Source organism: Eurypyga helias, unplaced genomic scaffold, assembly GCF_000690775.1.
Source record: "Eurypyga helias isolate BGI_N326 unplaced genomic scaffold, ASM69077v1 scaffold12061, whole genome shotgun sequence".
Classification (NCBI taxonomy): domain Eukaryota; kingdom Metazoa; phylum Chordata; class Aves; order Eurypygiformes; family Eurypygidae; genus Eurypyga; species Eurypyga helias.
Window position 1 is genome coordinate 96,042 of NW_010231616.1, and position 22,607 is coordinate 118,648.

General features: G+C 43.3%; 1 protein-coding gene across 1 annotated transcript in view; it reads left to right on the forward strand.

Moving 5' to 3' along the window:
- ADARB2 (adenosine deaminase, RNA-specific, B2 (non-functional)) overlaps positions 1–19,412 on the forward strand; it is a 106,631-nt gene extending 87,219 nt beyond the window's left edge. Inside the window, exons 7-10 of the mRNA XM_010161145.1 lie at positions 11,084–11,265; positions 16,206–16,384; positions 17,900–17,928; positions 19,241–19,412. Of these exons, the coding sequence (XP_010159447.1) occupies positions 11,084–11,265; positions 16,206–16,384; positions 17,900–17,928; positions 19,241–19,412 (562 nt within the window). The remainder of the gene's footprint in view (positions 1–11,083; positions 11,266–16,205; positions 16,385–17,899; positions 17,929–19,240) is intronic.
- Positions 19,413–22,607: the final 3,195 nt, after the last annotated feature.

Genomic DNA, 22,607 nt, shown 5'->3' on the forward strand with positions numbered 1-22,607 from the left:
AACTCTCTTTGCAGCATTTTTGCCAATAGAATTTCAGTGTGCAAGTAAAATACATCCACTCTCCTCTTATTGGATCATTTACCCCAAAACTTGCAGAGCAACCATCAGGCAGATAAACTTAATTCATCTGTACCCTATTGGATAAAATGCCCTAAAAGCCGATAAAGAATATTTCTACTATTTTGAATGCCACTGCAGAACTCGCACGTCACGGCCAGCTCTGTGGCTTTCTGCTCTGCCCTGTAAATACAACACATACTTATGTCAAATAATTGCTGCGTAATAAATATTTCATAATTATTTCATGGTGGTATGTAAAACGTCAACACGTTCCCCGTTCTCAGTTTAGGGTGTTAACTAATAGCAAATGATGGCTTTCACAAACTGAAAACTAGGTTTGCACACATACGTACACTTTTAGTATATACTTATACATACATATATACTTACGCTCATAATTATATATATATTACATGCATTAATTATAGATGTAGCTCTATGTGTAAAATACATTACATTATAGCTATAAAAATGTGTCATGATCGAATTCTCTGGTGGAATATCATGCCTAAGAATAAGAATTCAGTTAAATTACATCAGCTGAGAATTTGGCCCAATTACTAAAGGCCAATATAAACATAATCTTTCAAAAAAAACATAAAGCTTTTGTTTAATGCAAGTGCATGAATTCTGCTCTCAGCTTTAACCAGATGACCTACTGAAGTTAAATTAGTCTGTAGGCTTAGCAAAGTCTGGCATTTTGGCAGAAAAATGTATGACTGAACCAGGAAATGGAAATACTAACAGACTCACAAAATCCATCCTCTGCTAAGTGTAATCATCACAACTGTTGTGTTTGCATGAAGAATAAAGAGCAACTTCTGCTATAATGTTTTCATTTATTCATAAAAAATAACAGAAAACCCAAACTGTTTCCAGTGGACCTCCTGCACTATTTATAGAGGCAGTTGGATTTTCCAAATTCAGACTCATGTGCACTCAAAAAACTAAACAAAATCAAGTTTGAGGATGGAAATTAGCCAGTGTATTAAATGTGGTTTGGAATGTCATTAGCCAGTGTATTAAATATCAGCTTTGCAAACAGTATCACATTTGCTGTTGATGGAGGTGTTGACTGCAATGCACAGTCTCAGAAGCTGGGTTTTCTCCCAGCACATCTTCTAAGCACTTTCAGTGAATCCTTTCCTTGTTGCCACAGATCTAAACAACATTAAAGTCTGTGAAGAAAAAAAGAATCTATCACAAAGTTTTTTCCAGGATGAAAAAATCTTGCAACTTTCATATTTAATATTATTATTGCAATATTCTGAATTACTGCAAATTTTATTATTTATTTGCACTGTAACTCAGATGGGCATGGGATTTTTCTAGGCCAAAAAAAATAATCAGCAATCATTATTTCCATCTCTGAACAGCAAATGTTTACTGGCACCAGTAAGGGACAGTTAAAAAAAAGGTTGATAAAAAATGTGGGAAAGCAACATTTATCGGAATGGTGGTAGTGTGGTGGCACTACAGATGTTTCAGATGTCTGGACACTTCCAAGCACTGTGGGCTCCTTGGTCTGGTGAAGAGCTCTGGTACAGGTAAAATGGGTAGAACAACTGCTGAATTAGCAGATGAGGAGAAAAGATCAAGACAGTGTCGAGATTTAGAAATGGATGAAGGTTACAAGAAGGAGGGAATGGTCATTCCCAATAAAGGAGAAAGATGGAGATGGGAAATGATCATAGAAGAGGTGATTTGTGGGTCTGGTGCGGATAGCTCCAGTACTTAGAAGTGATGGAAACCAGACAAGAGGGTCCCAAACAGAGGTTTTGAGGAGAAAAATTCAAAGTTAATAAAGTAGAAACCATGGAGTTGAATGTAAAAACAAATACCCTTTCAGAAGGGAAACTGAGAAAGACAAATTGAATCCAGAGAGTGCTGGGAGCATCGCCATGGCATGTACCATTGTGAAGGGTCTGAACGCTTCTGGAGAGTGTGCCCAAGGGTATCTAGACATGTTCCCAACCCTGGCTGCACTTGGAGTTCATGCCTTTCCTTTCTCTCTCACGGTCACATTGTGAGACTTGGTTCTGCAATTTCATTTGCACCATGCTCCTAATTACATGTATTTGTAGCATGACTTCAGCTGGGTTCACAAGTTCTGGTTTGGAAATCACTGTGCTAGTGAAAACCAAGTACCAATGCTGCAGGAAATGTTCACAAAACCAAATCTGGAATGGCAGAAAATAAGAGACCCCCTCAGAGCTGGCTACCAATGAAAATGTTTCCAGAGATTTTTGAGCGCTATAAATGTTCTGTAGACCTAGAGTGGTGGGAAGATATGGCATCTTCAATAAACTTTATCCAAAAATTCAGTTTACTGCATTAAATATGATCTATGATCAACTTTTATCATTCTTATTCTCACCTGTAAGGGATGAAATCAAAGATTTCTTCACCTGACCTTTGTTATACCACATATAGGTCTGTTCACCTCTGGCCATAGAAAGTACAAGCAATAAAGGAGTTCAGTGGATGAGGATATTGCTGTGTGAGGGTGCTTTTCCTGGTCCTGCCCCCAATTAAGAGATCCGTATGTGTTTTCTGTGCCACACTTCAGACTCCAAATATCTGCTTTACCACATAGACAGCTGACTCTTCAAATGTCTGCAGGGTGCAGGAATCTTGTTGCACAACATCTGGACTTATCTCACAATGAGGAAAAAGATCTCCATGGATCTTCTCCAAAGCTGAAATTCATGTTTGTATGAGCAAGATTTGACAAAAACCTAGCTTGTATACTTTAGATGTTATTGCTTGTAAAAGCCCCTCAGGAGCACTGGGCTATTAGAGAATGTTTCCTCTTGAGAACCTATCCAGTAGCTGCTAAAATATACATCATTTTGCATTATTTGCAAAGGACATTGCTTTCAGAATATCAAAGACCCTAGAATGGAGAGAGTTACACAGAAAAGTGAATAATATTCTATAAATCATGTATCTAACGATTTATGTTCTTTCTTGTTCACAGGATAGCCATAAGCAGAGGGTGGTTTAATCAGATTTATCTGTTATTCAAAGGCATTTAGCAATTTTTATTACTATCACCACAAGTTTGAGAGACTTTGATGCTTGATATGCATTATTTGGGCTCTGTGGCTGTGTTGAGATTGCAGGATAAACAGCCTGGTATCACACCTATTCCCTTACTGAATTAAAGCACAAACACTTCTGGCATGAATACTCATGTTACTTGGCGCAGGCAGGGAATTATGAGGTGGAATTCTGCAACTGCATTATAAAGGAGGTCAGACTAGATCTTAGTGGTTCCTTCTGGCTTTAAAAACCTATGCATTTATATGTGGAAATTTAAAGTTTGGGTTCTGTGAATCCCCAGATAACCCACCCTAAGAGAGTGTTAGCTTTTACACTCACAACTTCTGTGAGTCTCACAGAAATGAGTTCAGCCTCTCAGTGCCATAGATTTTAGGATTAAAGCATGTTCTTCAGACCCAATGTTCATTATTTACACTAAAATCTAAGATTTCAACTTTCTTTTTCCTCTGTAGCATACACTGTGTACACTTGTCTAAAAGCAGCAATGTCGCAAGAAAAATAATTTTGAAAATAATCAGCTGTTTGGGGAAAAATATGTGCCATGTAACATTTTCTTGGTGCTGATAATAACATATATTAAGACCTTTATGTCAGCACAGACATCACAGCCCTAAGAGAATTCAGGTTTTTTGTGACAGTAACCCCATTCATACAATAGGCCAAATTAAACTTCTTTTCACCTCCCTTTCTCACACTAAGGCTGGAGACAGGCACAGCTCGTACTTTTGGTTATTAGGTCAGTGCGAGGTTAATGCTGCTGGTGGAAGTCTCTGCAGTTGCTGCTCAGGAGCAGACAAATGTTTGCAATGATGATGTTTGCACTCCACACACAGGCACAGACATTTAGGTAAAAAGCAAGAATATCTCTAGAATTCGTCTCCTCTTCAAGGATCTAAATGCAATAACTGAACATTAGGAAGGTTCAGCACTAAATTGTGTCTCGGACCCTCAGAAATGTTCACGCTACTGAGGACTGAGAAGTTCTCAGGTTCCTACCAGCAACAGGGGTGGGATTTCCCTCAGGGACACCGTCTCTCTGTGTCCCCTTCAGTGACATGGTCTCCAGCTGCACAAAGCCATTCCAGTGCTGAGCCTCTCCTCTCCCCTGCACAACACTGCTGGCTTCCAACAGCACACAAAGCGTATACCTATATGCCAGCTTTGCAGGTGATAGTTCACACATTCAAATAGATATGTATATAAAATAAGAATTTCCAAATGTCTCTACTTCATACACTTACAACAGAAGAAATAAGAAAAACTGGACAAAAAAAGATCTATGCACTTCTCTTACTGAAGTACATCACCCCTCCAGAGAGACTTGTAGAGGAACTTCAGTCTGCCACAGAGTATGGAAACCTCCTCAGCTTCCATAAGCATGGAAACACTGCCCAAGACTCCGTCAGGCCAGCCTCCTTCCATCACAGCTCATCCCTAGTCCCACAATGCCCTCAGTGTGACAACACATACCCCGCTTCTGTATGATGTTTCTTGTTCTGTGCTCTGAACTGACCAGGATTTACATCTCATCATCTGGGTCGCTTCTTCTTCCATGTAGAGAAACTGAAGAAATTATTTCTCCCACTGTCAACCAATCCAAAATAGGAGGGCATTCCCCCCTGAATAGCTGCACAGAAAGGTTTGTTTGGCATTGCCATGGTTTGGCAGAGAAGTGCAGTGGTGCTGTGAGCCGGTGGAGAAGACCACCCGAGCACTCCACAGCACCGCAGACCCGTGCCATAAGCCGGCGTTCCCAGGTCCTATGTCACATCATCTCTGCTACCATGCGCATGCAAATTATTTTGAGGATCTTGGTCCAAGCACTCAACACTAAGGTTTATTTTAAAAATTAGTTCTTATTTGGATGTCCCATTAGAACCTGAGTTCTGCAGTGCACTGCTCTTCCCCAAAACCCTCTTCCTTCATAGACCTTAGCAAGGGGATTGGAGTCCTTAAGCCATGGCCAGGGTAGAGAATGTTCATGCTCGCTGGATATTTATCTGATGCATTTACTTCAGAGAGATGCCAGCTTTCTGTGCATCAAACTTGCATCCACATACTTGTAAATGCATGAGCTGTGGTACTTGGCCTCTTTCAGAAGTCCCCTTGCAGGGTGCAGGCTTGAGGAATGTATTTTGCAGGGTGCAGGATTTGAGAGGGAAAATACTCACAGTCACCTTCTCTACACATTAAATAAAGGCCAGAATTCAGTGTTTATTTTGTAAGCTCTGGCCTTAACATTGTTTTCTTACTACCACTTCTCAAAAGGTCACGTTTAAAAGTCTGTGTATTTTCTTGCCACCAGGTTAATGGTCATCCACTTCCTTGTACTTCACAAAAACAGTGACATTAAGCCCAGAAGTTAAACAAGACCTTGAACATCTAAATTATAGCTCACCTGTCAAATGACACAAACAGTAACAAAGAACCTCCAAACTTTGCTTTACAGCATTGACAGTCTGTCCTTGTCCCATGGTTGAGGTTTGTGAACTGTTTGGGCACACAAGCTCGAGAATAGGAAGGAATCTTTACTGAGAATATGTTCAGAGTAATGCAAGGTAATGTAGTCTTAGGTCACTGATTCAGGATTTAGCAGTGGGAGTCTGAAGTAACATTTTACAAGATGATTTGAGCACATTAAACTTTATTTAAATGTAGCATATAAAAACGCAAGACTAAAAGTCAGTGTTAGAAACTGCCATTCTTAGATCTATTTTAGTGTTATCCTGTCGACCAGAGCCATTGTTAACAGAAGACTGAGTCTGACAAGGTAACTCTTAAGAAAAGCTACTTCAAAGGCTGCATATTAATGTAAATGAAAATCAATTAGCACAGCCAGTTCTTCAATTCGAGATGATTTGTGCACATGATTTGTAATTCTCTCTCTTAACCCCTTTCTGTGTGACTGAGATTTCAATTTCAGTCTTTCACCACAAGGTATGTTCCAGAAAACATATATAAACCACCTACTGTTAAAATACAGATCAAAAACTAATGCACTAGTTCCAGTTTCCAAAGCAATAATAGCTAAATGGTGATATAAATAGAAACACCACAGGTGTTCTGCTGAGCACAGGCCACCATGAATAACAATTTTTATGTGTGAAGCATAGCTGGAAATATTGGTAATAGAAACTGTGGTACAGGAGGTTAACAACAGACCAAGTGGATAAGACTTAAAGTTCTTAATAATGAAAAAAAAAGTGTCTTTTATAGAAAGCTTTAATAAAATATGCTTTGAAATTCATCAGCAGTGCTTTTTAAGGGGCAAGGTTTCCAAAGGTCCTGAGGAGGCACTTCAGTCTCACTGAGCTTCAATGACAGGTGGACACAGTTCCCTGAGATGTTTTGAAGCATCCTGCAAATTCCTCCACATCTCAGTTTCAAAGGGTTTTGAGGACAGGAGCATGTCTGCACTGGGCTTTGAGTAATGCTGTGTGCAATCTGATGCTGGAAATACTCAGCAGAGGGGCTTCAGGGTCACAGCGTGTCCCAGCAACGGGCGAGGAGCCATGCGCTGACCCAAGCAAGGCTGCAGCCCTTTGCAACCCCACGGCTTTGCACCCAAGCCTCTTCCTTGGTATTTGGCTCCGTCCCAGGGGGGGACTGCAGCCAGCTCATATGGCCAGAGGATGCTACAGCATGCAGGTGTGGAGGCTGCAGTCTGCTTCTGACCTGGGGACACACTTCCCTGCACACCTCGCCAGTGGTCCCAAGGCGCCAGGAGCGTGCGTGGGGGCTCACCCCCAGCTCACCCTGCATCCCGGGCCCGGGGAGCCCGGCGTCTAATTAAAGAAATGCTGCCTGCTCTGGGATGCCTCCCAGCTCGTCGCTGGCATTTCTGTGATTGACAAACAGGCAAAACTATATTTATTCAAGGATTATCTATATTGAAAACTGGACGCGGGATTTTGTCTTTGTAAACAGTGCAGTAATATCCGCTGTTTGAACAAAAGGAAGGGTATACTTTCCTTCCATTTAAAATACCAAAAGCTCCCATATTTAAGTGAAAAGGAGAGACATTGATCCTGCTTGCTGAAGGTTTTGGGGTGGTTTTTTTTTAAAGATCTGTGACTAAGGAAGCTGTGGGTTGATTTTTGCGTTATTGGAAAGGTTATTAAGAAGCACACAGCATATAAGTTATTAGAGAGATGCGTGCCCTTGAAAACAGCCCTTAAAATCTTGCACAATTAGGAAAATTCAGAATGATCCAGCATATTTCCTCATAGCGAGAAAAGTCACTTTGATATATTGAGGACCGAAAATGTAACACTGCATTGCTCTGAATAATAATTTTATTTTGAAAAGCTACATTTGAAGAGAGCACTTTGTTACAGATGGGAGCACAGCTACTTTCATGAACCTAAATTAGGCTACAGAGAAATAGATCCTTCAAACATGAACACGCTTGTTGACAGTTTCACTGTTGCTCAGACAGATCAATCACCCACCTACTAATAATCCCATAGATGTTCAGATATCAAAGGACGGAGTCAGTACATCAGCCATATGTATTGGTCAAGAGACAAACAATACACAGGATAAAAGAATTTTCCCCAAATATTTGTCAGTTAAACCTATTGTTTATGCAAAATACTGAACTGGCTGCTCCCCAGGGTAGGTCTCTTCATCCACAGAGCAGAAGCGGAATGCGTAACCAAAAAGGTCCCCCATCATTAATGTGCATTTACTGTGCTCTGAAGGACAAGAGCAGCGGTTCAAGGGCTTTGTTTTGCTTGGCCAGCTCAGCTCCCTCTTTTCCTAGGACTTGCGCTGACATGGTGGGACTCATGCACATGCTCAGGGATGCTTTCCAGACAGAAACAACTGGCCAAACATTTTGCCAAACTGGAGCTAGACCTGAAAGCAAGCCTCCTCTGCTTTTTCATCCCTCTTCTCTGAATGGAAGCTGCCAAGGCAGTACTCAGTCAAGCTGGGAAGTGCCCAGTGTACAGGTGGCAGTGTCATCACTCTCATTCCATTTCCCACCAGCACCAAAGTGGACACCAGTCTTGGAGTTTGTCAAGAAAACCCAGCAAGCAGACCCCACCAAATACTGCCTTCTCAGTGTCAGCACCTTTTATGAGCTCTCTGTCCTTCCTAACATAGGATGCCATCTGGTTTTGGGATGGGTCTCATTTTACACCATGCTCCACCCATCAGGCATGGCCTGATCTTGCATACTGTATGTCCCTTGTATCTTTGGACTGATCCCCAGTCCAACCTGTCTTGTATCTATTTATACCTTGAAGTCAAAACCCACCATGACTGGTATACAAGTTTCATTGCCCCCTACACCTGCCTGGGTCTTCTTTTGGGATGGGAAAACAGGGCTGTCTGAAGGAACAACTATTGCATCCAGAAGCCATGGACTCTAGCTCTGCCTTGGAATAATACAGCAGACTGCACAAATCATACTGCCTTTCTGCCTTGGCTCCCCAGGGTGTATACAAAGGGGGCTTTACCTCACAGAAGCATTGTGAGAATTAATTAATGTTTATGAAATGCTTTTAATACATAGGGGATGACCTGAACATGCTTATACCGTGATTTCAAATAATGTAATTCCATTGACATCTGAATCCCTTTTTACACTAGGATGAACATGTTCAGAATTAGGCAGGGAAATATCTCTAAAGAAAAGGCAGGTTCCTCGCAAAGAATTTAAATTAAATAATCATTATTACCTTGTAATTTATGATCTGAACACAACCCCTTATTTTGGTAAATAAAGCTCAGATGATTTCTTGTGATGTGCATATTGCTAAAATTCAAGTATTGTTGAACATATGTTGTTTTTCTGTTTAGCTGCTTTTTTCTCTCCTTCAATCAAATACACAATTTATTTTTTTTAAGCAAATGTCAAATGTTGAAAACAACACTGATATCTTACAAGTTTCCATCTGGACAAAGATATCACTGTCTAATTTTTTTGCTTGCCTTAGAAGCTGGTCAGAGGAATAGTACTGTCAGCTGAACTCATTTCTATTTCTTAAACTTGCATTATTAATTTTGCATCATGATAAGATATTTACTCAGAGGCAGCTAGTTCTTTCCTTTTAAAGTGATATTATTTGCAGGAGTGACCACACTTTTTTTTTCCCTGAATGAAGTTATGCAAATCTGATCGACTAAAGTAAATGTTTCATAAAACCAATGACTGTTTAAATTGTGGGACTAAATTGTTTGTATATAAATATTACCTTTTATATTCCATTTGAGTTTTATGTAGATGAACACATTACTTTAATGACCTGCATTTACAGAGGGAGACAGGGAGAGTCTGACTCTGAAATCCTCAGCAGCCAGATGGCTGCCTTTTCTTGCATGAGATTAAAAGATGTTTCTCATTCACAGCCCTGCTTCAGAGGCAAATTAATATAGCCAGCTAAATTGCTTGTGTTTTTGGAATAAAATTTAAAGAGAACTTTTTAAAGCAATTGGTGTCACAGGTTCCTAGAGCAGATTGCTCTCCAGGTACAGCATGCTGGTTTTAAACATTCAGTAATTAATGGAAAGTATTCCGTGTTAATTGACTGCTTCAGGAAAGGGAAATATAATGACTCCTTATTAATCATGAAAAGAGACATACAGCACGGAGGCACTGCAATAATTGCACTAACGGTTGAGAAATGTTAATTAATGAAAAGAACAATGATGTAAGAAATTAGCTACATAATGCTTGCTGCTGATGGAGATTGTGCTTTAAACACATTATTTAGCATGGCAGCTACTAGATGTTGCCTTAAATAGCAGGCACCTCTTACCCTTTCCTTCAGTCAGCTACGGAGTTCCAAATGTTGCCGGTGTTTCGGTTTTTAACGAGCCAAAGGACACTCCCCAAAACTACATTTTGTGAAGCGTTTTCAGTTTGAACTCCTGAACTCAAAACTATTCAAACAGATTGACAGCATTCAACCTATATAAAAATATTATCCAAGTGTAAGAGAGCATGTTAGTATTCGGGGGGGAGGGGAGGACATGACTTCTTGTTAGATGGGCTGAGCTAATAGGTTTGTCAAGAAGAAAACTGCATTATGACTGCTTTCCCTTTTTTAATTTTTCCACTTTTTACCCAGTTACCTATTCCCTGAAGAGTTTAGGGTGATCATCCTATCATATTTGTGCCTAGGTTGATGTGAAAACCCATAGGATTTTAAACTACAGAACAGTTCTGGCAACTAATCCAACAGCAGTAGTATGGAGCTCACAGCCATTAACAGATTGAAGGCCCCAAGATTTCCACCATCACTCCTTTAGACAGCCACAGGGTCAGACATACATATCCCTCTCTCTGAACACTTTAGAGCAGGTCAAACTATTGGTTACAAATAAATTGCCTAAATGTGTGGCTTTTTTTTTTCTCTTCAGGATCAGGATTTGGTTCTTATGGATGTCTTCATATCTGCATGGTCATCTGTGCAAGGAAATGTCAGCCTGTGAGGCTTTCAAAAATTTTCCACAAAAATGCTGTGGAAATTTTGGCCACCTAAGTCACATGTAATGTTGGCTGTATGACTAGGGGAGGGTACTAGTGTATGACAAATGGTAAATAAAGGTAGAATAGCAAAAGCATTCATTTTAACTCTGCCATTGCAAGCATAAATTATAGATATAGAAAAAATCTGCTAAAGAAATGCTAAATGAATGTTCATCAAATACAAAATGCTTTTGTAAAGAGTAGCTCGCAGCAGGAGGCCTCCATTTACACAAGACAGAAACACAACCCTTAAAACAGTGGGATTACAGTAATCTAAAACCATCCTAGAGAGGGATTCAGTCCACAAGTATAAAAGCCAACAGTGCAGTGCTTCCTGCATCATACAACAGGGACAGAACTGGTTTTATCCCTCATCCTTCCAATCCACGTGCTAGCCTTGGCTGATTTTCCCGGGGCAGCTCTTTTGCAGCCATTCCTCCACCCAGGTGTTTTACTGCTCCTGAATTTCTTTTCCAGATGGAACATCCTTGGGCTCCAAGGTGCTCTCCTCAGCTCCTTCATCGAACCCATGTACTTGCACAGCATCATTGTGGGAAGCCTCTGTCACACTGGTCACCTTTCCCGGGTAATGAGCCATAGAATAGAAGACATTGGTCAGCTGCCAGCTTCATACCGGCGCAATCAGCTGCTTCTCAGTGGTAAGCAAACACCTGCCTGCAAGACAAATGGTCCCCTCTCCCATCACTAATTGTGCCAGTCACCAACAGCAAAGTTTACTTGTTCGTAAGTAAACCATTACCTCATGCCTTCTTTTCCTTTATGAATTTGTAGAATGAAGAAACCGATGCATTTAAATGCATTTAAATTTTTCATATGCAGTGACCACAAAAAGGATCAGTAGTGCATATAAGCTGACTAGGAAAACTAACACTGTACAAAGACTGCTCAAAATGGAAAAAAGTGTATGACTAAAAGATTTCAAAAAACCAGGGAGAAAGGTTTCAGTAAACCTTGGGTTTAACACCCTCCCATCCCGGTCTCCTTCACCAAGTGAGCACACTAATGTGTTGGGTCAGGAGAACCAGCCCCCACACCTCTGGCCCTGTGCATGCAGCCTCACCATACATGCCCCTCACTCGGAGCACCTGCTCCTTCCCCACTTGCTAGCCATTGTGTTCAAAGCAGGTGGCCATGAGAAAAGGGCAAGCCCCTGCATGTTCAGCAGACCTCAGGGATGCTCAGCTGCCATCTGATGAGGCTGTTGCCTGTTGTGTGAGCATCTCTGTGATTTCCAGCTATCTTTTGGGCTACTTTCACTACCAGCACTTCTCCTTCCCAGTCCCTGTCCAGGGTCTCTGGTCCTTTCTTCTCCATCCCCCTGACTCCTGCTTCCTTAACCACTAGCTAGGCAGCATCTGTCTGGCCTCATCCCAGCAAAATCCCAGAGTCTTGAATGCCTTCAGATCCTCATGAGGCATGTGAGTGCCAAGGACCACCAGTTCTGCACAGGATTAGACCTTTACATGACTTTTAGACTCTGATAATTGTTCTTCAGTTTTCCCTGAGACACCTATCTGATGTCAGGCTTACAGAGATGGGATGTCAGGGTGCTTTAGTGGAGTACACCAACGCCTTTCAAAGTCCTCTAGGTTCTCCAGTCAGGATAGCGCTCTTTTATCCCTTATCTATTTCATGGTGGCTCTTTTCTTTAATATGTACTTGTGACAGAATTAGTTTGGCTGCAGAAGTGATAGTTTAGCCACTGGGAAAATTCTCAGGTTCTGTGTGGTTTAGCACATCTGGTAAGTGTACTGTTCATGTACGTGTTATGAGGGGAGTAGGTCTTATCCTTATTTTAAAAGCTTATCTCAATTTGTTAATTCTTCAGTGCAGCTAGCCAAAGCTTGTGCAATGCAAGTGTGCAGGAAACTGTGCTCCACACTCCTCCTCCGCCCCATGTCCCTACTGCTCTGGTCCAGCATGGGCATGACTCAGCCTTGTCTTCCTTCCCATGCCACACCATGAGGGAGGAAGGAACTCACGGCAGGTCAGGAAAATCTCCCTGTTTCCCAGACCTGTCTGTTATTTTGGTAGTACACCCCTGTTTTCCAGAGGCTTCTGCATATCCCACTGGGGAAGATGATCTCATCCTGTGCCAGCCCTAACTCCATATAGGTCTACACATAAAGATCAAAATCATACCCACTTCCACTGTGTCTGCAGGATGTACAGGGAAACCCTATGAAACCCTCTTGAACTGCTGAAGGACTAAAACCACAGTAAGCGATTTAATAAGAGATTTAACCACAGAACACCTATTGCTTTGCTGAGTTGGCCTTGCGAAGTAAAAGTAATGGTTCATACTTGGCCCAAGTGCGTATTTATGTCCAAGAGTAATTGCCAGAGACTTCAAGGGAGTTAGAAATGTATCACAGGGGCCCTTCTGTCACTTTAAATATCTGCATGTTTCATGGCTGGCTTCCTCCTTCCCAGAGACTTCTGTTTGGAAAAGATTTTGCTTTGCTTTTGGTTCTATTTGTGGGTTTTCTTCAGCCCAGGAAAAGCAGTGGGAGGAATCTGTCTCTCTGTCTACATTTTTATTGCCTCTAAAGCCATTATTTGTAATCTTTCCTCCCTCACAAATCCCAAGGAGACAATACTGCTTAAAACTTACATTGCTGAGGTTTGTGCTGCATTTTTTACCTGGAAAACTGTGCTGACAGCATATTCAGTGACTAAGGAGATGGACACCTAGCAAAAGCCAGACCAAATGCATAAGAGACCAAAACTCAGCAACTGCAACCAGGCAACTCCACTTTCCATGCTCCTCTTAGGCATCACGCCACTCAGGGACTTCAAATTGCAGGACCCCATCAATTATAAGGATACAAATTTTGCCACTCGATCGTATTGTTACAAACATTTCAATGGAGGGGAGAGTCAATGTGGGATGAGATATCCTGAGATAACTCCTTGGCCCCACAGGAAAATAAGCAGTGAAGTTTTCCCACTCACACCAGTCCCAGCCAGATGGAAATCCACTCACTGGTCTTGTGATGTGAAAATATTCTTGGGTGCATTATTTCAAAGAACGAAAAGCCCTGTGTCATTTTAATTTCCCCTTCTCTTAAAATTGAGGCCATTCTAAAGGGTATCCTGAAGAAGCATGAGGCTTTACTAGGATAGAGAGGAGAATGAGAACACATTTCAGTTCATATCCCAAAGTACTCAAGTTCATACTATTTGTACAAAGATTTTTTCTTCCAGTTTCTACAGTCTCTTATTGTAGTCTTTGTTGTGTTGGTTTTAAGGAGGATGTTTTACATATAGGAGAGAAAATTATCTAGATTATTTGGGTGTTACCTTTCACATTAAATCAGAACAATTATTTGTCAGAAGAAAAACACACACAAAAAAAGTTAAAAAGTATCAAAGCCAACAATCATAGAAGATGTTTAGGCTCTATATTTGTGTCTGTCATGAGTTTCATGGTGTTTTATTAAAAGCCCCTTCTCTTGTATTCAGAAAATGATGTGAAAATATCTTCTACTTACCTAAATACATGTACTTATATATGATAGATGGGAAGAGAAAACATGAAAGCCAAACCAGCATGGAGGGTATTCCAGGCACAGGGGCAAGCTCCCAGCTCTCACAGATATCCACTGAGAGCAGAGGGAAGTCCCAGGCTGGGCAGGGACATACACTCCCCATCTCCCCACTGATGGGCACCCGCAGCCTGCTCTGTCCTTCATCCAGCCTTTCCTCTTTTCCTCCAGCCAGTGTTTTCACAGCAATTTTGTTGCTTTAGTAGCCTGTGGTAATTTTGCACGGCAGGGTATTTGCTATCATGATTTTTGGCAGTCATTCCTCTAACATTTGGGTGCTATCTTGACAGAGAGTGGTGCATAGTGTCAAACAGCCGATTTTCATCTGTTTGTATCTTGTTCTGTAGAGAGGCATTTGAATAGCACCAGAGAGCTATCTGATTTTCAAGGGCTCAGTTTATATCCTGTTGCCTAGGTGAGCTGGAGTTTTAGATGCCGACTGATCTCTTATCTCGGGGAGGGGGGTGGGAATTGAAAAAGGTATTAATACAACATGAATGTGTTGACAAATCCTGGGTGAGGTTATGACTTAGCTGTAATTCTCTTCTACACAACAGTAGCGAGTTCAGTCCCAGTAACTGAGATGATTTCTGCGATTCCAGCTCTGCCACTCATACAAAGTGGTTGTGCCATACGACTTTTTCCCTTCAATGGCCACCTTTCTCTCTGCTTGCTCAGCCCCATCTGGCTCTTGCAGGTCCTTCCCAGGCAGAGAGAGAGAGCTCCTTCCCAGACTGGAAGGAGCGGAGGGAGCAGGTCCCTCACTGACATTGCTTCCCAAGATGCTGAGAGACCCCAGGCAGAATACAGCATCCCTGCTACCACTGACCCTGCCAGCCCTCCACCTCTCCTGTGGTCTCACTCAGGGGCTTACCAAGCCTGGCATCTTTACTGTGGTGACGGATGCCACATTCCCACCAGTTACGCCTGAGATCAGCAGATGCTCCGAAAATGTGCATCTGCTCCAAAAATGAGATCCCTGAGTGAGAAGGGGCACTTTGGGAAGGAGGAGATGTGGTCTCCCTTCTTTAATCTCCTCCCTGCAGAACAGCCCATGTCAGTACTTACCCTCTCTGCAAAAGTTCTTTGAAACCTTTCAGCAGAAAACACAAAGGACCTTTCCCTGTTGCCCTCCACCCAGCAACAGTGAAAGCAGGTCCCATCAAGCTGTGCAAACTGTGAGATGTTGCTGGAGCTGCTGCAGGCAGGAGCTCCAGCAGGAGCTGCCATTTGGAAACTGAGATCCAGCCCTGGCGCAGGCCTGTGCTGGGGCAGCCGTGCCAGGCCGCTCCTGCCCACCAGCGCGGTCCCCACTGCCTGCTCACCACGGTGCTTTTTTGTTGCCCAGGTTTGTAGGCTGGTGGCCCACACAGCAAATTAGTGGAGAGAAACTCAACAGCTGGATCCAGATACATCATCTAGTGCCCACCCACGTTTTCCAAAATATTCAAACTGCTTCAGGTCACTCTCTTTTCCAAACTTGGAAGCTCCCAGTGTTGATTCTTTGCTCCCAATAGCACTAATGAGCAGGGCAAGGCAAAGCTTGACTGCATTTATCCTGTGCTGGAAAATAAAGCAACCACTTTCTTTATTCTCTTATTTCCCTGCAAAAACTAATCCTTCCCTAGTTTCAGGTACAAGAAATAAGAAAGCAACAGGAGTCATGGAAAGGTTGAACTGCACTGAATGGTTGAGACAGGAATTTACCAGATTAAAAATAGCACTCTCTCATGTACACACCCACACCTGACCTTGCGGCCCTGATCTTCATTTAGAGACAAGGGAGATCTCACCCATGTAGGCAGTGGACTCCAGTATGGGATTCTTAGGTCCAAAACTGGCCATGTGAATGACACAAAGGTCATGCAGTCACCCCAGTGACCAAAACCATCATCATTACAGCTGTCTAAAATTAAATAACATGAGCCTGTTCGCTCAAGTATGTCTTATGCCACAGTGACCCTCCACACCTGAGCAGCCTCTGAGGGTTTTGAGCACTGGGCATTACTGGTGTTCTTCTCTCCTGCCAGGGGTTAGCCACGCTGATGCTCGGCAGCCTGGAAAATCTCCCGGCTTCAGTGTGAACTGGATTGTGGGGAACACCGATCTGGAGGTTATCAACGCCACGACAGGGAAGAGGACCTGTGGGAGTCCCTCACGGCTCTGCAAGCACATGTTCTTCACCCGGTGGGCAGAGCTTCACGGCAAGGTAGGTCTGATGCACTGACAGGACACTGCCATCAGCAGTGGGTGGGCTAGTCCTTACCTCAGAGTCAACCCTTGAAATCAGAGAGCCTTCAGCACCTGGCTACTCACGCTGCAAGGAGCAGCTGAGTTTTCATGAGTTTTAGCAATCTCATGATGAAGTTGCAGCCCCCACAGGTGTCCTGTGTCCCTCCTGGTAGGGCCTGGGAGAAGATCAGGAGCTGGGAGTCCAGAGAAAGCCAAGGGCAGAAACCCAGGTGGGCTTGGAGGGGAGATGGGTGTTCTGGCTGCCCTTGGTGATGGAGCCATGCTCAGATGAGGAGTCAAAAGGGAAGAGAGTGTTAAGTGTCCATACAAGCACAACCGGGTAATTTTTATGCATCTCATCCCAAGTATCCCCTTGGCTCTAAGGGGAGTATTAAACTCACTAAGCCTTAGAGGTCTGAGGAAAGTATTTCTCATCACTTTGGAGGCCTCTACCTCACTTCATTGTTTCACAATGTTTCCCAACATAAACTGCTTCCAGTTTCACCCAGGTTAGTTGACTAAAGCAGGTGCTATGGATTTCCCACTCCATTCCCCACTCTCCCAGATGTGCTGCTAGATCCATACAATGGTACAGCTGCTCCTGGCAGCATGAGTGGCCAGGTGCTGAAGGCTCTTTGATTTCATTACATTTAGCAGCACTACAATTTAATGGCATTAAAACTACAGGTTGTACCTTATTAAAATGGCCACCACCCCGTGACAGCCCTGCTTTCTCTGGGGAAGATGGCCCAGTGCCTTATTCAAAATGGCACTGAGGTTAACCTGCCCTCGCACTTCACTTTATTTGCCATAGACAGGAGACAGTGGCAGGACAGAAGGATAGCCAAAAACTACAGGGTGGAGCCTAGGGATACAGGACATATCAGAAGCTTGATGTGGAATAAGGAAATTTTCCTCTCATTATTCCTAGTTCTGGAGTCACCATTTCTCCTCTTGCCTGACCCTTCAAGGTGGTGCTGGGGGAGAGAAGGACACAGATACCAAGATGGTGAGGCTGATCCCACCACTTCCAGGAGGAGCAGTAGGGAAAATGCAAAGTGCCCCTTCACCTCACCTACTTTCACTGCTCGAATATTAATTTGCTATAAGGACTCTTGTTAAGAATTGTTCTGCAGTCCATGTAGAGTGGAAGAAGACAAGAAAAGAAAAAATTATTAAGTGCCAAAATCTTTTTATTATTGGTAAACGAGTGAAAAAGAACACAGCAGACTGATGGCAGGGAAGTCTGGAGCCACTTCCACCAACAAAGTCATTTGGGAAGGCAAAGGGACAGGCAGGGTGGGGATGTATGAGGACAAGCCCACAGGGGTTGTTCTGCTCTGTAGAAGACCCCAGGGAAGGAGGCTGGTGGGACTCATCCCAGCCCAGGCAGTGGCATGACCTTTCCTAGCAGGGATCCTGAGCCTGGGGGGAGCAGAAGGGACCAGCCTGGGCTTCATGCCGAGGGCTCAGTCACAGTACAGTGGCACAGGTCCCAACCTATTTATTGCACAGCAGGTGGTATGGGAACCAGGACAAGAAGCACTCCTGCTGCCCCCAAAATGGAGGGATTCTCATGGGAACAAAACCTGGGACAAGTTGGGCCCCAGGGCAGGCTATGGCCAGGACTATGGCTGGGAGAGCTGGACTGCAACTGCTGGCACTGGGGATGGGGTTGGGTCTAAACAGGAGGGAGTAACTCTTGGCTGAGCAGGCCACTTCGCTTTTGAGAAAACAAGGAGTTTGTTAATGTCCTCGGTGTCCACCTCTGGGTAACAAAGGGGCAGCTGGAGCAGAGCCACTGCCAGCCGGGCCAGCTTGGTCCCAGGCTGGCAGCATCACCCCCTCAAGGGCTGGGCCATACACCCCGTGGTGCGCTGGCATCACCCGCACCAGCACAGCTCACTGCAGGCTGTCCATTTGCCTTTTCCTTTAATCTGTCTTTCAGCATCTTTCCTTTATAGAGAGAAGGAAAACAGTGTTGTTTGCTCTCCAAGGCAGTGTTGTGAGGGTGCTGTGTCCCTGGTTTGTAAGCGTTGGACTTTCACCCATCTGGTGCTCTAAGGCGTTTTCCAGACTTCAGTTTCTTTCATATTTCGTGTTAAGACTGGGGCAGGTCAGAGGAGGTTGTTTATTTAGGTTTAATGCAAAGCGAAGGGGGCTCGCTCCTGTGTATGTGCTCCGGGGGTGAGTGGCAGTGGACACACGTTGCTGTCTCCCGAGGCAGCTCCTGGCAGGTGGCTCTGGTGTCCTGGCAGAGCACGTGGTTTTCCCACACCAGCATGAATCCTGACAGCTGATTTCTGCCTTGTCCTGGAAGGTTTCACAACATCTCTTACAATAACACATTAAAGAGGGAAAAGAGGGGAATGTGGGAGGGGACCCTCCTTCTTGTGTCTCTTGGCATTACTCAGAAGCACTGAGCAGCTCCGCTTCCCAGGCTAAACTGAGCACATTCTTTAAAGATCCCCAGGAAGGATTTTTTCACTTTTTTTTCCCCCTAAAAATCATCTTAACTGAGAAGTAGATTTTTGCCTTTGTAAAACACACCAAGATTTGCTACTGCTTATGCCCACTCCAAAGCAAAGCTGTTTACCCCATTCCTCTTGACAATGGCTCGAAACCATGTCACTGGCATTTATTGCTTCCCTGGTTTTTTGTTGTTAAACCAAAAGCAAACACACAAAGCACAGTGATAGTTTGTTTGTTGCTTATGAAATGTAGACAGGAAGATTACACAGCTATTGAAGCCTCCTGTTTCTTTTGGCTCGTTGGTTGATTTTTTTAATTTTTTATTTTTTTCCCCTTCCCTGATTTTTGTTCTGCAGCTGAGCACACGAATCCCAAGCCATGGAGACATGCCATCAGTGTACAGCGAGGCAAAGCTGGTGGCTCAGACGTACCAGTCTGTCAAGCAGCAGCTGTTTAAAGCGTTTCAGAAAGCCGGTCTGGGCACCTGGGTGAAGAAACCCCCAGAGCAAGATCAGTTCCTACTAACTGTATAAATCACTTGACACCTTTGCTACATGACCGGATCAAATCAGCTGGAGAGCGGGCTAGGGAGGATGCGTGAGCCAAGAGAATTGAAGCAGTTTGCAGTTTAATAGCAACCTCCATGGGAATATTTGCTTTTAATTCTGTATTGGAAAAACATAAATAGAAATGTGTCTGATGCACTGAACTCGACTTTAGAAAACTGCTTTTTCACGTTCCCTTCCCAAGAATGTACCTGCCCAAATTATGCCACCTCCACTAAGATTCTGCTTTTCATTGTTTATTGCTGTTGGTTATTACTGATTTGAGGTGTTAGCAGGCCACCTGTCTGATCCAAAATAGTTTGTTTTCCCTCACACAATCAGTGCAAGAGTCATCACTGAATAATGGAAAATAGTGAGCAAAGATGGAAGTACCCCAGGCACATGGCATGACAGCAGGTCTCAGAACATCCATAATCATCCATGTCTAACCTCTATGCAAAAAACATCCTGTTAGCTGCCTAAATCTGTGAGAAAGAATTTGGACCTCAAAGATATGCAGCATTTTTAAACTGTTTTCCACTGCTGACTCTGAGCACAAAGTCAGGCATCGGGATTCCCTTGGTTTTTACACTTCCTCTGATGCCTTGGACAAACCACTTCCTACCAAATCTTCAAATCTGGCCACAAGCTCTGCACACTGCAAATTTGAATTATCGAGGCCCACGTCACACATGCCCTTTAGACAGCAGCCAGGATGCAGCTGTCCTTGAAGAGGGCGATCCAACCCTAATCTTCAAATCTGGCCACAAGCTCTGCACACTGCAAATTTGAATTATCGAGGCCCAGTTCGTCACACGTGCCCTTTAGACAGCAGCCAGGATGCAGCTGTCCTTGAAGAGGGCGATCCAACCCTGTGCTGCCTGCAGAGGTGCACAGCTCCGGTGAAGACTGGTGTGATGGCACAGGCAGCTCCGGAGCTTCAGGTAGCTGCCTAAAATCAGGCAGGCTGGAGCCAGGACCGAGACCCTTAGTTTTCAAACCTTTAAGGATCCATGGCTCTAAATTAAGCAGGTGTGAGCTCAGAATGCTCCGTACATCTGAAAAATTGCTGGGTTGGGTAGCCACAACTAAGACATCCCAAACTAGAGAGCATATTTGATACCTGGCTTTTTCCTCCTTCAGTTTCTCCATCTAACAAATGGGGCTAATAACACTTACCTGCTTCCCATCTAAGGAACTTGGCAGGAACAAAGTGCTCTGGTCACATGCAACGGTGTAAGCCAGATTCCATCGCTCTTGCGGTGAGTCTTACCTCCCCACATCGTCCAATTGACATTAAGTGCAGCAGACCCAGCTGCAGGTTTAGGTAAGGTCTTACTCAACGTAAGAACTTCCAGATTCTAGCTCTGAGTAAATGCCAAGTATTGTTATTATCCATGTTCATCTACAGTTTGAAATGCAGGTGGGTTTTTTCAGTTAGGAGGCAAGTAGCCAGGAGTTAAATATTTCCTTCATAACTGTCTGGGTGTGATATAATCTCATCTTTGAACCATCCCAAACTTCATCAGAATGCAGAAGATACAGTCATGGGAGAACTGAGCTTTGATAGTCCCACTGTAGAACCAACCTTCAAATGCCCTGTATATTTCTTTCAGTTTTGGGTTTTCTAAATGACAGGATTTGCGGGTATGTAACTACTGTTTTCTTTTTATTCCTGTGATTCTCTTTAAATCTGTATATAACATGCTGCTACTGATTTGTGATAATTGTCTTGGTATTTTCTCAGAACTGTCAAGCTGAGTTACTTTTCAAACAACACATGGCTCATATTTTTCCATGTAATTTCCTTTACACGGGAAACTGTTCCTATCAATAAAGATAGATGCTCTTTGTATAGGGTTTATCATGTTTGGAGAGCCATATACAGTAAATACATTGTTTATTGATGCCCACAATAGAATAGCTACAGTATTTTGATGAGATTTTATTTTTAGATTATAAACTACAAGATGTATCTATAGTGTCTTGTATAAAAAGAATTGTGATAAACTAGAATTTTTAAATTAGATAAAACAAAGCTCTCCCCTTCCAGGAACCTTTTCAGCAAAATAATACATTCCATATTAACTACCAAAAATATTATTTAAAAAAAATCTTTAGTGTAGAAATAGTTAAAAACAAACAAACAAAAAAAAAGGAGATGTTTCAATAATGGAGGCATTTTGTGGAAACCACTTTGTCAATACTTCAACCACTTTGTCAGCTCTTCTGATGTACACTTAGAACATTTTTGGCACTTTCTAGAGCTTCCCGGACCTCCGCACAATCCCGTCCTCTAACAGAGCTGTCACTGGTGCAGACCTCCAGTGTGATCTGGGCAGTGAAGGTGCCCAGAAGGGTGGGGGGGGCAGTGGGAGGCAGGTCAGGCCCACGGCTGGAGGTCTTGGGGGGACCTGTGGGTGACACTGGCAGTGGTATTCCCATGGGCTTCGGCTGCTCCCATCAAGGGACAGAAACCACAGGGCAACCAGAGAGGAGTAAAAGACTTCTCATGCGGAGATCCACAGAGCAAGGGGAAGCAGTATCTTCTACTTTTCCTCTCCAAGTTAGTCTTTATCTAGCACACAAGAGACCTCAAGGCTCCTCCTGACATCTCCCTGCCCTCATCCACCCTCCTCCAGCCCTGGCATGACGTCAGCTCAACTAACACATATAGCTCCACGGGCCAGTGTTGCAGCTACTGTGACAAAACACTGTGCCTGGTTATTTTTAAGGACAAAAAGCAAAGTGTGGTGGGATCAAATTCTCCTTTGTTCCAAGAAACACAAAAATTCAATGCTGGATTCAGCTGCCAGAACAAATGTAATAGTGGGGATCCAAACAAATCCCCACTGCAAGTGGGCATCAGCTGATCTATCTGACTGAGGACAATGGAGTTGCACCTGCTTGCACTAGGGTTGAATATGACCTCAAATGTCTACTTCTTCTCATCATGTGCAGTGAGAGAGGGACCACATCCCAGAAGCACACATGACCTACACACAGCATTTCCTGAAGCAAAGGAAGACTTGCTCAGTAGTAACTCTTTAGTGAAGATTCTGTACATAACACGCATGAGTGAATGGCAATACTGTACTAATGGATGTACATTTGTAATATTTGTAAAAAAAAGAAACAAAAAAGACAACAAAAGAAAATAAATCTGAATTTACATATGTGAAT